The sequence below is a fragment of the Notechis scutatus genome, chromosome Z, assembly GCF_049901735.1.
Source record: "Notechis scutatus isolate UNSWTSFEM ecotype Mainland chromosome Z, rNotScu1.2, whole genome shotgun sequence".
In the NCBI taxonomy this organism is placed as follows: domain Eukaryota; kingdom Metazoa; phylum Chordata; class Lepidosauria; order Squamata; family Elapidae; genus Notechis; species Notechis scutatus.
The window spans coordinates 111,801,279-111,814,448 of record NC_142025.1 but is presented as its reverse complement, the minus strand read 5'-3'; the positions used below and the strand labels follow the sequence as shown (position 1 = coordinate 111,814,448).

Below are 13,170 nucleotides of genomic sequence, written 5' to 3'. Positions count from 1 at the left end.
AGAGAGAGAGAGATTCAACTGAATACTTCAGTTCTTGTCATTTCCAGGTGATAATTTACCACCAATTTCTGATTTGAAGAAACCTAAAGAATTGAAGACATGCCCAGCTAGACCTATAGTCTACCATTATTAGGAAGTAAACACATACTTAGAAGTGAGGTGATGATGAAGAAGAACAGCCACATTTTTTTCAAATTAAGTATTTGGGTACTAAACCCTCCCAAAATAATCTTTGGAGAGCTTCAAATTGGTGTAGTCACCTTCAGAGGTTTTGCTGCCACCTTTGCTTCAACAGATACTTAGAAGTTATATATTCTTTCCTTTCACAAAAGAATTGTCTTCTAACATGTAAATTTGGTGGTAAAAGGAAGGCAAACCACAGGAAATGATTCAGAGAGCATATCTGCTACAGAAGGGCATGTGTGTCCCTTGGTGAGACTCAAGTAATCCCAAGATTGCCACCATGTGTTTAAAGTAGATGTAAGAAAACAGTTTTGTTGAAGGAAGGATCCCAGTATTGAAGGTGATTTTTGAAAGAAAAAATGTGTTATTGGCCAGGTGAATGGAGAAGAAACTTGGAGGATAAATGGGAAAGAGAGAATATTTCATAGGATAGGAAAATTATGTGGAAGGAAAAAATGTTTTTAGTGTCCCTGAAAGACTCTGCAGAGATAATTATACACAGAAGATGACTAATCTTGGAGCAAGGGTTAATATTTGATCCTAATTATATCATGCCACATTAATTCAAAATAGTATCTTCCGAGCATCATGTCTGGATTCACATGGGAAATTAAGAGATGGATTCCTCTGGAGATATTATCCCAATCTTCTGTGAAAGATCTCTCCATAACTATTCAGTTCTATGATGTAATGTGCAGAAAAGGCTTCAAAATAACTAGGTAAAGCATTTTTTTTAATCAAAGTGGATAAAATGTTCCTTTGAAACCTAATGAAACTTGATTCTCCTGTTTGTGGACCTAGAATCTCCATTGAGAAGTTGTAAAAAGACATTTATTGTGATATATAAATAATAGATGTCTCTATTCTTGTCTCAGCTTGAAATGGAGAACAATCTCTCACCGTTTATGATCTTGACTTCTTATTTCTAAGAATACTTGGGTATGTAGATGTGAATGTATAATATTTGGGTTCTTTCTGTAGCTTAGGATAAAACTAAGATTATCCATGTATAGAGGAATTTACCAAATGTTCATTTACAAACCGTTGGTGCCTACCAACCACAACCAATATTGATGCCTGCAAACCACGAATCTTATTGTTGATTTGATGGGACATTCTTCACTTTTGTTTTCAACATCTCAACAATTTCTTATTTGTTGAATATCATAATGTTCTATTTTACATTTATAACTGCTTATCCATTCACCCCTCTTCATTTTCTTTCTCTCAACAACACATCTGTGTTGCGTATCCAGATGAGTTTCCACCTACAAATGTTCTCCTAATATTTCAACCTTCCATCACACTCTGTACTTTGCCCATCAATATTTTCCACCTACAGAAGATGCAAAAGCTAGAAGGATACATCATACTTTAAATGAAAGACCTGGGATTCCAATTAAGTAAGTTTGGCAATAACAGGTGCCCTTTGTCATGTTTATTTATTAATTTATTTGATTTGTCAATTGCTTACAAGATAATAGGTATAAGTAAAAACATAGTTATGAATACATGGATACATATAAGAAAAATAAAAGAAACAATAGGACAAGGAAGGTAGGCACGCTGGTGCGCTTATGCACACCCCCTACAGATCTCTTAGGAAAGGGGTGAGGTCAATAGTAGACAGTCTAAGGTTAAAGTTTTTGGGGTTTGGGGAAGAAATCACAAAGTCAGGTAGAGTATACCAGACATTGACCACTCTGTTGCTGAAGTCGTATTTCCTGCAATCAAGTTTGGTGCAATTAATCTCGAGTTTGTATCTATTGTTTGCTCTTGTATTGTTATGGTTGAAGCTGAAGTATTCATTGACAGGTAGGACATTGCAATGTATGATTTTATATACTATACTTGAATAGGACCGAAGGTGGTGTAGTTCTAGGTTTTCTAGGTCTAGAATTTCAAGTCTGGTGGCATAAGGTATTCTGCAACAAGTAGAGGAGTGGAGAACTCTTGTGAAATATTTCTGGACTTTCACAACTGTGCTAATATCAGATACATAATGTGGGTTCGAGTATTGGTCTAGCAAATGTTTTATATGCTCTAGTTATTAGTGTAATATTACCAGAGAAAAAGCTACATAAGATTAGGTTAACAACTCTTAATGCCTTTTTGGCTATGTAGTTACAGTGGGCTGTAGCACTTAGATCATTTGAGATGAGTACTCCAAGGTCCTTGACAGAGTTTGGATCATCAACAAGGTCTTGACTATTCAGCCTGTATTTTATTTTCTGATTTTTTTGCCAATATGTAAGACAGAGCATTTGTTTGTTGAGATTTGAAGTTGCCATTCGTTTGACCATTCTGATACATAGTCGAGGTCTTTTTGAAGGGTAGCAGTATTGTCTGTGGTGTTGAATAGCTTTACATAGTCAGTGAAGAGGATGCAGTTGCTCTTAATATGATCACAGGGGTCATTTATGTAGAGTATGAAGAGAGTTGGTCCTAGAACATTTATTTGGGGGACACCACTGTTGACAGGTACAGAATTTGATATGACACTCCCAATTTTGACCATTTGTTGTCTGTTTGACAGAAATGCTTCTATCCAGTTATGCAGGTGTCTAGAGATACCATAAGATTTTAGTTTTAGGAGTAGTTTGTTGTGTATCACTGAATCAAAGGCCTTGCAGAAGTCTATGTAGATTGCATCTATTGCTTTGCCCTGATCAAATTGTGTAGTCCATATGTTTTTGCAGTGTAAGAGTTGCAGATAGCTTTTTTAAGAAATAGGCACATATTCCGTCTGGTCCAATAGATAGAGATGATTTTAGATTGTGTAGTGCTTTTTCAACATTGTCTTCTGTAAAATCAATATATATTAGATCATTGTAGTTGTCTGTGGTTCAACTAGGAAATACTGGGCATGATCCATTGCTGTTTACAAATACTGAGCCAAAGAATGTGTTAAAGAGGTTGGCTTTAATGGTGTCATCATTGCAGTCTTTGCCATTTGGTCCTTTCAGGCGTGGGATGGACCTTGAGTCTTTTAGTTTGTTGTTTACAACATTGTAGAAAGTGCGAGTGGAATTGGTGCATAGAAGGTTTTCCTCTTGTTTAATGTGATAATTGGTGTATTCAGTCTTTATCTAATGGCATAAATTTTTGTATCCACTTTTGAAGTTGGCAATGTGACCAGATTTGTTTTTCCACCAAAGTGACCTCTTTTTGGACTGAAGCTTCCTTATTGTTATGGGTAATCTGTTTTTTCTGGTTTTGGGAGTTGTTATTGGTACATATAGTTTGATGACTCTTTTGAGTTCAAGTAAAAATATGTTGTAATGGTCTTCAACAAAAATATGTTGTAATGGTCTTGCATCCAGTGAATAGAAATTGCCAATCAAGGGATGAGAGATTGTTATTTATAAGATCATAGTTGCCTTTTTTGAAGTTATAATTGGGGATCGCATAGTTGTGTTGATTTTTGTGTGGAGGTATGTTGAGACAAAAGTCAATCATGCTGTGGTCACTGTTGGAAAAGGGTTCTTTAATTTGTATTTCATAAATTGAATTCAAGCTATTGCAGAAGATGAGATCGAGGCAGTTGTTAAGTCTAGTATTGTTGGTTGCTAGTTGTTCCAGTCCTAGGTTTGTTTTAGCATTGTAGAAGTTAAATGTTAAATATCCAATTATATTTTGTGTGATGCAGTCATGCATGAAAATGGTGTTTAGAAATGTATCTGAAAACTAACTCAGTGAAGACTCCACATTTTTTCTTTTTATAGGAGAACATGAATTTGACCAATTGTACAAGAGCGGTAGAATTTATCCTGGTCGGATTGCCAAGTGTAGATCAAATGGAAAGTGTGATGCATGCAAGCATCTTTCTGCTCTACCTCCTGTGTCTGATGGGCAATGGACTCATTATTGGGATGGTAATTTTGGACCACCATCTCCAGAAGCCCATGTATTTCTTCCTTAGCAACCTGTCTTGCATTGACATTGGACACACCACAGCCTTTATTCCTAAATTGCTGGTCAATTATGTCTCTGCAAAGAATTCCATCTGTTTCTACTGCTGCATAACACAACTGTACTTTTACTTCCTCTTTGGGGTCACAGAGTTTTTTATCATGACTTTGATATCCTTGGACAGGTATATAGCCATCTGCTACCCCCTGAGGTATGGTGCAATCATGACTTCTGGGGTCTGCCTTAAACTAGCAACAGGTGCCTGGTTGGGAGGTTTTTTCTCTATCCTTTATCAAATAGTGATGATAGCAAACCTACCCTACTGTACGTCAAACATTATCAACCATTTCTACTGTGATATAGGACCTGTGCTGAAGATTGCAGGAGGAGATATACAAGTCATTGAAGTACTTGGTTTTTTAATTACGGTGGTTGTAATTATGTCCTCCCTGCTTTTCACTCTCATTTCTTACCTCTTCATCATCTCCACCATTCTCCGAATGTCTTCATCAACCAAACAGCAGAGGGCCTTTTCTACATGTGCTTCCCATTTGGTTGTAGTCTGTATTTTGTACGGGTCAGTCTTTTTTGTCTATTTAAGACCTACTGTCAAGAACTCTTCCTTCAGTAGGCTGAAGTCTGTCTCCATACTGTACACCATGGTTGCCCCAGTGCTAAATCCTTTCATTTACACCATTAGGAACAATGAAGTCAAGGAGGCAGTAAGGAAAGTTTTAGAAAGAAAGACTCCAGGTCTCCCAAATCTCATGGCATAACCTTTGTTGACAAGTGATGTCCTTTCAGAAGCATCAAGCTTCAAAGTTTCAGAATCCATGTCAATGCTATTGTGAAGATAGTCTTAATAAGTCTACCTTAAAAAAGATGGGGGGAAAACAGTAGGTAAACTGGTAAGTTATAAAAGTCTATGGAGATTCTCAGACATCCAGATCATGGTTGTCCCAAAGGTACTTTTTCAAGGGGCAACTGGACTTCCTTTGTTTTTCCTTGAAGATGTTTTGCATCTCATCCAAGAAGCTTCCTCAGCTTTTGAGAAACAAAACATGTTCAAGGAAAAGCAAAGAAAGTCCAGTTGCCTCTTGGAAAAGTACCTTCAGTAGGTTACCTTTTTTTTCTTAATGTGCAACTGTGTGATGATCACAAGGTAAAAAGGATTGGTGGGAAGCTCCTGTGATCTATTTATTGTTTAGTGTATGGCGAGAACACAACAAAAGAGAGGTAAACAGGTTCACACAATCCATGTAATTATATACAAAACTCATAAGGGGGTACAGCAGTGGCCTCATAACTGGATGACCAGTTCAGCTATTCAGGAGATCACCTGGTGTTGCTCCATGCAGGTCTTCTAAGGAGCCAGAGAACACACATTGTGGGCAATCTTGCACAATATCAAACAGAATAAAACTGAAAGGGATCTTGGAGGTCTTCTAGTCTACCTCCCTGCTCAAGCAGGAGACTCTATACTATTGCAGACAAGTGGCTGTCCAGTCTCTTCTTAAAAACCTCCAGTGATGAAGCACCCAGAACTTCTGAAGGCAAGCTGTTCTATTGGTTAATTATTCTCACTTTTAGGAAATTTCTCCTTAATTCCAGGTTGCTTCTCTCCTTGATTAGTTTCCATCTATTATTTCTTGTCCTGCCCTCTGGTGTTTTATGTTTGTTTGCATTTATGATCTATTATTGTAAAGCATAAAACTAGCAATGTTATTGCATGGTCATTAGCCACCTACTTAGAAACAGATTTTTGGAATTTATGTATTTATTTAGTCAATGGCAAATACATGGATTTATACTGGATCAAATGTTAATGTCCAGTCCCCTCCCCAGCCATTCAAGGACAGGGTGGTCTATGTTGAAAAAAATTGGGCACATATAAGCTCTTGATGGACATTTGGACATGATGTGTAGGCTATAAGTAGTATAGTATCTGGATTACCAAATCTGTTGAAGAATGGAGTCGGGACCCTTTTGATGAAGAAATGACAGCCTACTCTTTTCAAATTATATTTTATTGAATGATGTTCATAGGACTCAGAGAATAAAGCTTGATATAAAAGCATAGGATTTCTTTCTTATTGCCAATGTTCGAGAAATGAGCATAATTAGCACTGCTCATTAAGTATTGATCAGGACTTCATTTATGATTATATTGATTACGAATTAAAGCTTTCAACAATTGTAATATCTGTTCAACCTACCATTTTTTTAAAGAAATTATCTAAAATAATGTATATTTATATATTGTACCATATCATATTCATATCATAGATACGCATTTTTATAAAGCATCTGTTGAATATTCCTTATTTTTAATATGTGTCATGAAAGATTAATACATAGTTGCAATCTAATCTATTGATTCAAAGATACAACATTATGTAAGTAAAAAAATATGTGGAAGATAAATTTGCTTTTTCCACATCAGTGATGAAGATTGAGGTTCAATGACTCCAGACCTGTTGAGATATTAGGTTTACCATAATGAATTGACATTGTATGATGATGTCTTTTCAATCAAGTTGGTTTTCTAAGCTGTTTTCTTGGTCTCCATTACCTGGAGTTTCTGTAGGGTGAAATGATGTGGTCCATGAGTTGATATCTTGGTCCTGGAATTTAAGTTCCTCTTAGTCCACAAAGCTTGTGGGAACCTTAGGTCAATCATATCTCTGCCTTTTATGGAGAAATATTGGAAGCAGAAGAAGAAAAATATTTTTTCACATTCTTCTGTTCCTTGAGTAGTATCATTTACTAAAAAGACAGCATATCTGCAAAGCTTTTCATATGTCACAAATGCATGATATTTTTTTTTCTTTATGATGAGAATAAATAGAAGCCTGGAAAATGCATGGAGTGGAGAACAGAAAAGAGTGTCATAGACAAGAATCAAATTGTGAACCTTGGCTCCTAAAAAGGATCCTTCTTCAGTGTAACATTTTCAAGTCTATGTATTTTGCCATCCTGTTGACCATGATTTACTAGGTTCATTCTAGATCACATATTTTGGGACTTCTACTCTTAAGCAACATTCTAATGCAGCATAGAATTATATCTTCATAAAACACCAAAGTTGAAAGGGGACATTTAAGACACTACATTTTATCTCCTGCCCCCATTTTGATGCAAGAATGCAAAATTATGTATCCCAAAAAGATATTTAAACTCTCTACTTTCCACATAAATACAAGCAGTCTCGAGTCCACCATTTGCAATGAAAATGAATCAAATGGAGGCAGGAATGGGACACAACACTAAAAGGAACATGATCTCATACAGTGGAACCCAACCAGGGGTGTGATTCAAAAATCCCAGCAACTGGTTCGCTGCCCATTTGCTGGGTGGGCGTGGCCATGGTGGGTGTGGCCTACTAGAACTTCCAGGAGGGCCATTTTTCGCTTTCCCAAGGGTCCAGAGGCTTCCCTCAATCCTTTGAAAGGGTGAATATGGCCTCCCTGGGGCTCTGGAGGCCCTCCGGAAGCCAGAAATAGGCCCATTTCCAGACTTCCAGTACTTCTTGTAGGACCATTTTTTGCCTTCCCAAGGGTCTAGAGGCTTCTCTCAGGCCTCTGGGAGGGAAAAAAATGTTCCTTCTGGGCTCTAGAGGCCCTCTGGACTCTGGAGGCCCTCCAGAAGCCAGAAACAGGCCCATTTCTGGACTTCAGGAAGGCCCATTTTCCCCCTCCCAGAGCCTCCACATAGACCCTGTACTTATCTGCATTGAAAATGTGTCATGTGGAGACTCCTGGGAGAGGTGGGGCAGTGTGGGTGGGATGGGTGGGACCAATTGGTCAGTTCAAATACTGGTTTGGCAAACCAGATGCAAATTTAACATCTGGTTTATCCAAACTGGTCCAAACCAGTAGAATCCCACACCTGAGCCCAACCTTCTGGACACCAGGGACCAGTTCCACGAAGAGACCTTTTTCCATGGACTGGATGAGGTGTGGTTTTGTGTGTTGCCTGCATCCTGTGGATGAGGCTTCCTTTGTTTGCATGGCCCAGTTTCTGGCATTCCAAGGACTGGTGCTGGTCCATGGAACGTATGAGAAAATGATGTACTGCACATCATTATCATTTCTTCTATTGCTGCATCATAGAGAGTATCTTAACTTACTGCACCTCTGTATGGTTTGCCAATTGCACAGTGGCAGATAGGAAAGCACTCCAGAGGGTTAACATCATTGCCCAGAAGATCTTTGGTTGCCCTCTCCCCCCTTTGGAAGAGATTTATAGCTCTCGCTGCCTTAAGAAAGTTCAAAACATTCTGAAAGATCCACTTCATCCTGGGCACCTTTTTTTTTTTAACTATTACCATCTGGCAGATGGTACAAGACAATAAAAACAGGGACAAATAGGCTGAAAAACAGCTTCTATCTCAGGGCAGTAGCTCTGTTGAATTCTGCTGTATAGTGCAGTATTGGTGTGGCATCGGGGTTTTCAGTTAGATGTGTGGAGTGTGAAGGATGTGTGTTTCTGTTTATTTTCATGGTCATGATATGCACTGAAAATGATGTTTTATTTCATTGTATGAGGTGCAATGACAATAAAGTAAACTAACTAATCATTAGATGATAACATCCCAACACACAAGACATGATTCTGTTGTCCTCATAATTAAGACTAAATATGCAGAATTTGGGTGTTGAAGCCCAGCCATCTTAAAATTGCCAAGTTTGAAAAACACCCCACTAAAGTATAAAATGCCTGGTTCCCTACATCATCCTCTCATTCACCTAAGGTTGGAGTGGATGACAAATCTGCAATCCTGAGGATAGTATGGTTAATGACTTCAGTTTAATTCCATGGAAAACTGAACATGGGTATCAGAATTTCAGTGATTGCCCTAATTAAACCATGAGCCTCGAGCCAAACTTCAAAAAACTTTAAAGATGTTATTAGGAGTGACATATTGGCATAATCTGTATGAAGCCTAGTCTGAGATACATAATTTATGATCACCTATGACCCTGTTCCCCCCACCCATGTATCATAATTCAGATTGTCCAATGGAACACATTCATGGACTAAGTGTCATCAATCACGCTCTCCAATAGAGGATTTTCATGCCCAGAATATCTGGTTGCCTCAGTTACAATCTCTGTAAGGTAAGCTTGGAATGTTCATTTGCCATCTGCTTAAAAAGGATTCCCCCCCGCTTTCTTAAGGCAACTTGGAAGCTGGCATAGGAATGTTTTACAAATTGACAATGGGAATATGGGAAGAAAATCATTCTTGGACATCATCTCTAATTGATTCCTCCCCTTTTTTGATTGAGTGTTCAAGGAACCTTTGAAGACTTAGTAATATAAAGATGTCCCAATTTCTTGGAAACCAGATAAAAGCAGCTTCACTCATGCTGATTCAGAATCATCTCTTCTGAGCAGAGTCTCATGAGAACTGAGAAATATGGCATCTCAAATGAAGAAAGTTCACTGAAACAGTGAATGCTTTACACATTCTCTTTTTTTTTTTCAGTTGAAGAGGAATGGCAATTAGATGAACTATAAAAGAGTTACACCATTTGTCCTTGTTGGATTGTTTCCAAGGGACCTCCAAAGGACCTCCTTTGTTGGGATGGCACCAGAGGTTTGATCCAAATGATGTCAGCGTTGAATATATTCTAGATATAGTGCATGGATACTCATGAAAAATTAAAGGCAAATATCCTTGGGGACCGAATCCCGAGTTTCTATAGAGAAAAAGTAAATAAACTTTCTATTATGAAAACTGCTGCATATTCTTTAGGTGTTAAGGAAAATATTTTTCAAGAGGTCTACATCTTTGTCCAGCATACAATTGCAATATTTTATATGGTTCTTCAAAACACTGACTGTTGAATAGATAGAGAAATAGAGTGAAAGACACTTGGAGAAGACAAGGTAATGAAAGAACACATCAAGGTAAAGCTGTAGAGATTCCTGGGTCCACCTTTTATAGAATGAGAATATGACAATTTCACTGAAACATTACTATGACTTCATAACGTATACATACATACGTACATCTCCCATATAGAAAGAAAAATCTAGAATAAGGGTCTTCAAACTTGGCAAGTTTAAGACTTGTAGACTTCAACTACCAGAATTCCTGAGCTAACATGACTGGGGGAGGAATTCAGAGAGTTGAAGTCCACAAGTCTTAAAGCTGTCAAGTTTGAAGACCCCTGATCTAGAATAGAACATAGAACATAGAATAACAGAGTAGGAAGGTGTCAGGATAATGATTTAAGACCTGACCAGCTGCTACGATGATGTAATGCTAGGAATGAGTCAGCAGGGTTTTTAAGCTGATACTACTTTAAGAGCCTGTAATAAAAAGATGCCCTGCTGGGACGTGTGTGTGTGTGTGTATGTTTGAGTTTGAGTTTGAGTGTGAGTGTGCATGTGTTTGTGTGCTTCCATGCTGTAATTGCTGATTGCTCTTTGGTCTGACTAAAATATGTGTTTGTATATATATATATTGTAGATAAAGCCACTATTTAAAATACAAACCTTGGTTTACTGTATTTGCTTCTGGGTTGTCCCACACTGTATGCACTCTGCAAGAAGGGAGGTCTTCTAAACCATTCCACTGCTCAAGCAGGAGACTCTATAACATTTCAGACAAATGATTGTCCAATCTTTTTTTGAAAGCCTCTAGTAATGGAGCACCCACACCTTCTGAAGGCAAGCTATTCCATAGGCTTTTATATTATATATAGATATAAATAGACTTCAGCAACAGAGTGGTCAATGTCTGGAATACTCTACCTGACTCTGGGGTTTCTTCCCCAAACCCCAAAAACTTTAACCTTAGACTGTCTACTATTGACCTCACCCCTTTCCTAAGAGGTCTGTAGGGGGCGTGCATAAGCGCACCAACATGCCTACCGTCCCTGTCCTATTGTTTCTTTTATTTTTATTTTTTATTTTTCTTATATGTATCCATGTACTCATAACTATGTTTTTACTTATACCTATTATCTTGTAAGCAATTGACAAAAATAAATAAATAAATAAATTTCAATAGTCCTTTATTTACTTATATCTCCATTATCTAAATTATTTTATTAATATTTACTCCTAGGGATACAGGCAAATTATCTACCATACAAAGAGAAAAAATATTGCAGAGAATTAAGTTTTAATTTGCATTAGAATACTTCATAACTAGACTACCACTTGCAAAAATGTTTATGAATCTACTGGTTTTCCAAAAGTGGCAAATTTCAGACATCATACTAAATCTAATGATGGCCCTTTGGTTGTGGCCTCAAGTATTGTTGGATTCCAGTGATGGGGTTTTACAAATCATGACTGATTTTCAAATGTTTATATTCAAATGCTTCATTTAATTATGATAGCTAAATATGATGTTTACCATACACAACATGTATGGCATGATGTGACAATAGCATGATATGAAAATCCAGTCTTGTGTTCCCTGTGCTGCATTCACTGTAGCAGTATATGAAAAATATTCTTAGGAATAGAGCTAAATTTTGATTCAACAATAAATACATAAACCTGGATTCAAGACAGATTTCATTTTTTTTCTTTTTGTAACAGGAGGGGAAATATGAATTTGACCAACTGTACAAGAGCCACTGAATTTATTCTTGTTGGATTGCCAACTGTTTGGGAAATGGAAAATATGATATTTGCTTGTGTCTTTCTGCTCTACCTCCTGTGTCTGATGGGCAATGGGCTCATCATTGTCATGGTAATTTTGGATCACTATCTCCAGAAACCCATGTATTTCTTCCTTAGCAACGTTTCTTGCATTGATATTGGACACACCACATCCTTTATTCCTAAATTGCTGGTCAACTATCTCTCTGCAAACAATTCCATCTGTTTCTATTGCTGTATAACACAGCTGTTCTTTTATTTCTTCTTTGGCGTTACCGAATTTTTCATCATTACATTGATATCCTTAGACAGATATTTAGCCATCTGCCATCCTTTGAGATACTCCACAATCATGACTTATGGAGTTTGCTTTAAGCTAGCAATGGCAGCCTGGTTTGGAGGCTTTTTTTCCATTCTGTATCAGGGAGTTTTGACTGGAAGCCTACCCTACTGCACTTTCAACATTATCAATCATTTCTATTGTAATGAGGGACCTTTGCTGAAGATTTCTGGAGGAGACACACATGTGATCGAAGCCTTGGGCTTCCTACTAACAGTGGTTGTGATTATGTCCTCCCTGGTTTTCACCCTCATTTCTTATCTCTTCATCATTTGCACCATTCTTCAAATGCCTTCAACTACCAGACAGCAGAGGGCTTTTTCTACCTGTGCTTCCCACCTGGTTGTAGTCTGCATTTTGTACGGGTCAGTCTTTTTTGTTTATTTAAGACCTAATGTCAAGAACTCTTCTTTTAGTAAGGTGAAGTCTGTATCCATACTGAATACAATGGTTGCCCCAGCGCTAAATCCTTTCATTTACACCATTAGGAACAACGAAGTCAAGGATATGGTAAGGAAACTTTTGGAAAGAAGAACTCCAGGTGCCCCACATCTCATGGCATAAACTTTTGTTGGGAATTGATACAAAATGACTGTTGTCACATGGAAAGCAACAAGGTATGACATTTCAGAATCATCTTCAAAGCTATTGTGCAGATATCCTGTAACAAACCTACTTTAATAAAGTTGGAGAAAGCAATGTGTCAACTGGCAGATTTGCCAATGGATATTTTTCTCATGCAATTTTGTGATGATCCCATGGCAAAAGGATTGTTGGGAAACATCTGTTGTCTAGTACTGCCATGGCAACTTGTGGATCTCAACTCCCATAATTCCTCAAGCAACATGAAATTAATGGTAGTTGAAGTCCACCATTCTTAAAATTATCAAGGTTGGAGTCCCCTTTATGTAAGGGATAACAGTTGTAACTTGTTGCATGGTCATTAACCATCTACCTAGAATCATAAGTTTTACATATAGTTCATTCTTTGGGATAGGAATACCTCTTTCTTATTCCACTGCATGGACTATAATGCTCATTCAGTATCTATATTACTTTGGGGGAGAGTGGTACCGTGACTGTTTTGAAGAACAAAAGATAGCCTATTTT

At 37.6% G+C, this 13,170-nt stretch overlaps 2 protein-coding genes across 2 annotated transcripts; both read left to right on the top strand.

The window, feature by feature from the left end:
* Window positions 1–3,914: 3,914 nt before the first annotated feature.
* Window positions 3,915–4,871, top strand: LOC113427986 (olfactory receptor 6X1-like). The gene has a single exon (XM_026690531.1). It carries the CDS (start codon window positions 3,915–3,917, stop codon window positions 4,869–4,871), a length of 957 nt encoding a protein of 318 aa, XP_026546316.1.
* Window positions 4,872–11,667: 6,796 nt separating this feature from the next.
* LOC113427987 (olfactory receptor 6X1-like) lies at window positions 11,668–12,624 on the top strand. Its single transcript, XM_026690532.1, has one exon. The coding sequence runs from the start codon at window positions 11,668–11,670 to the stop codon at window positions 12,622–12,624; it is 957 nt and encodes a 318-aa protein (XP_026546317.1).
* Window positions 12,625–13,170: the final 546 nt, after the last annotated feature.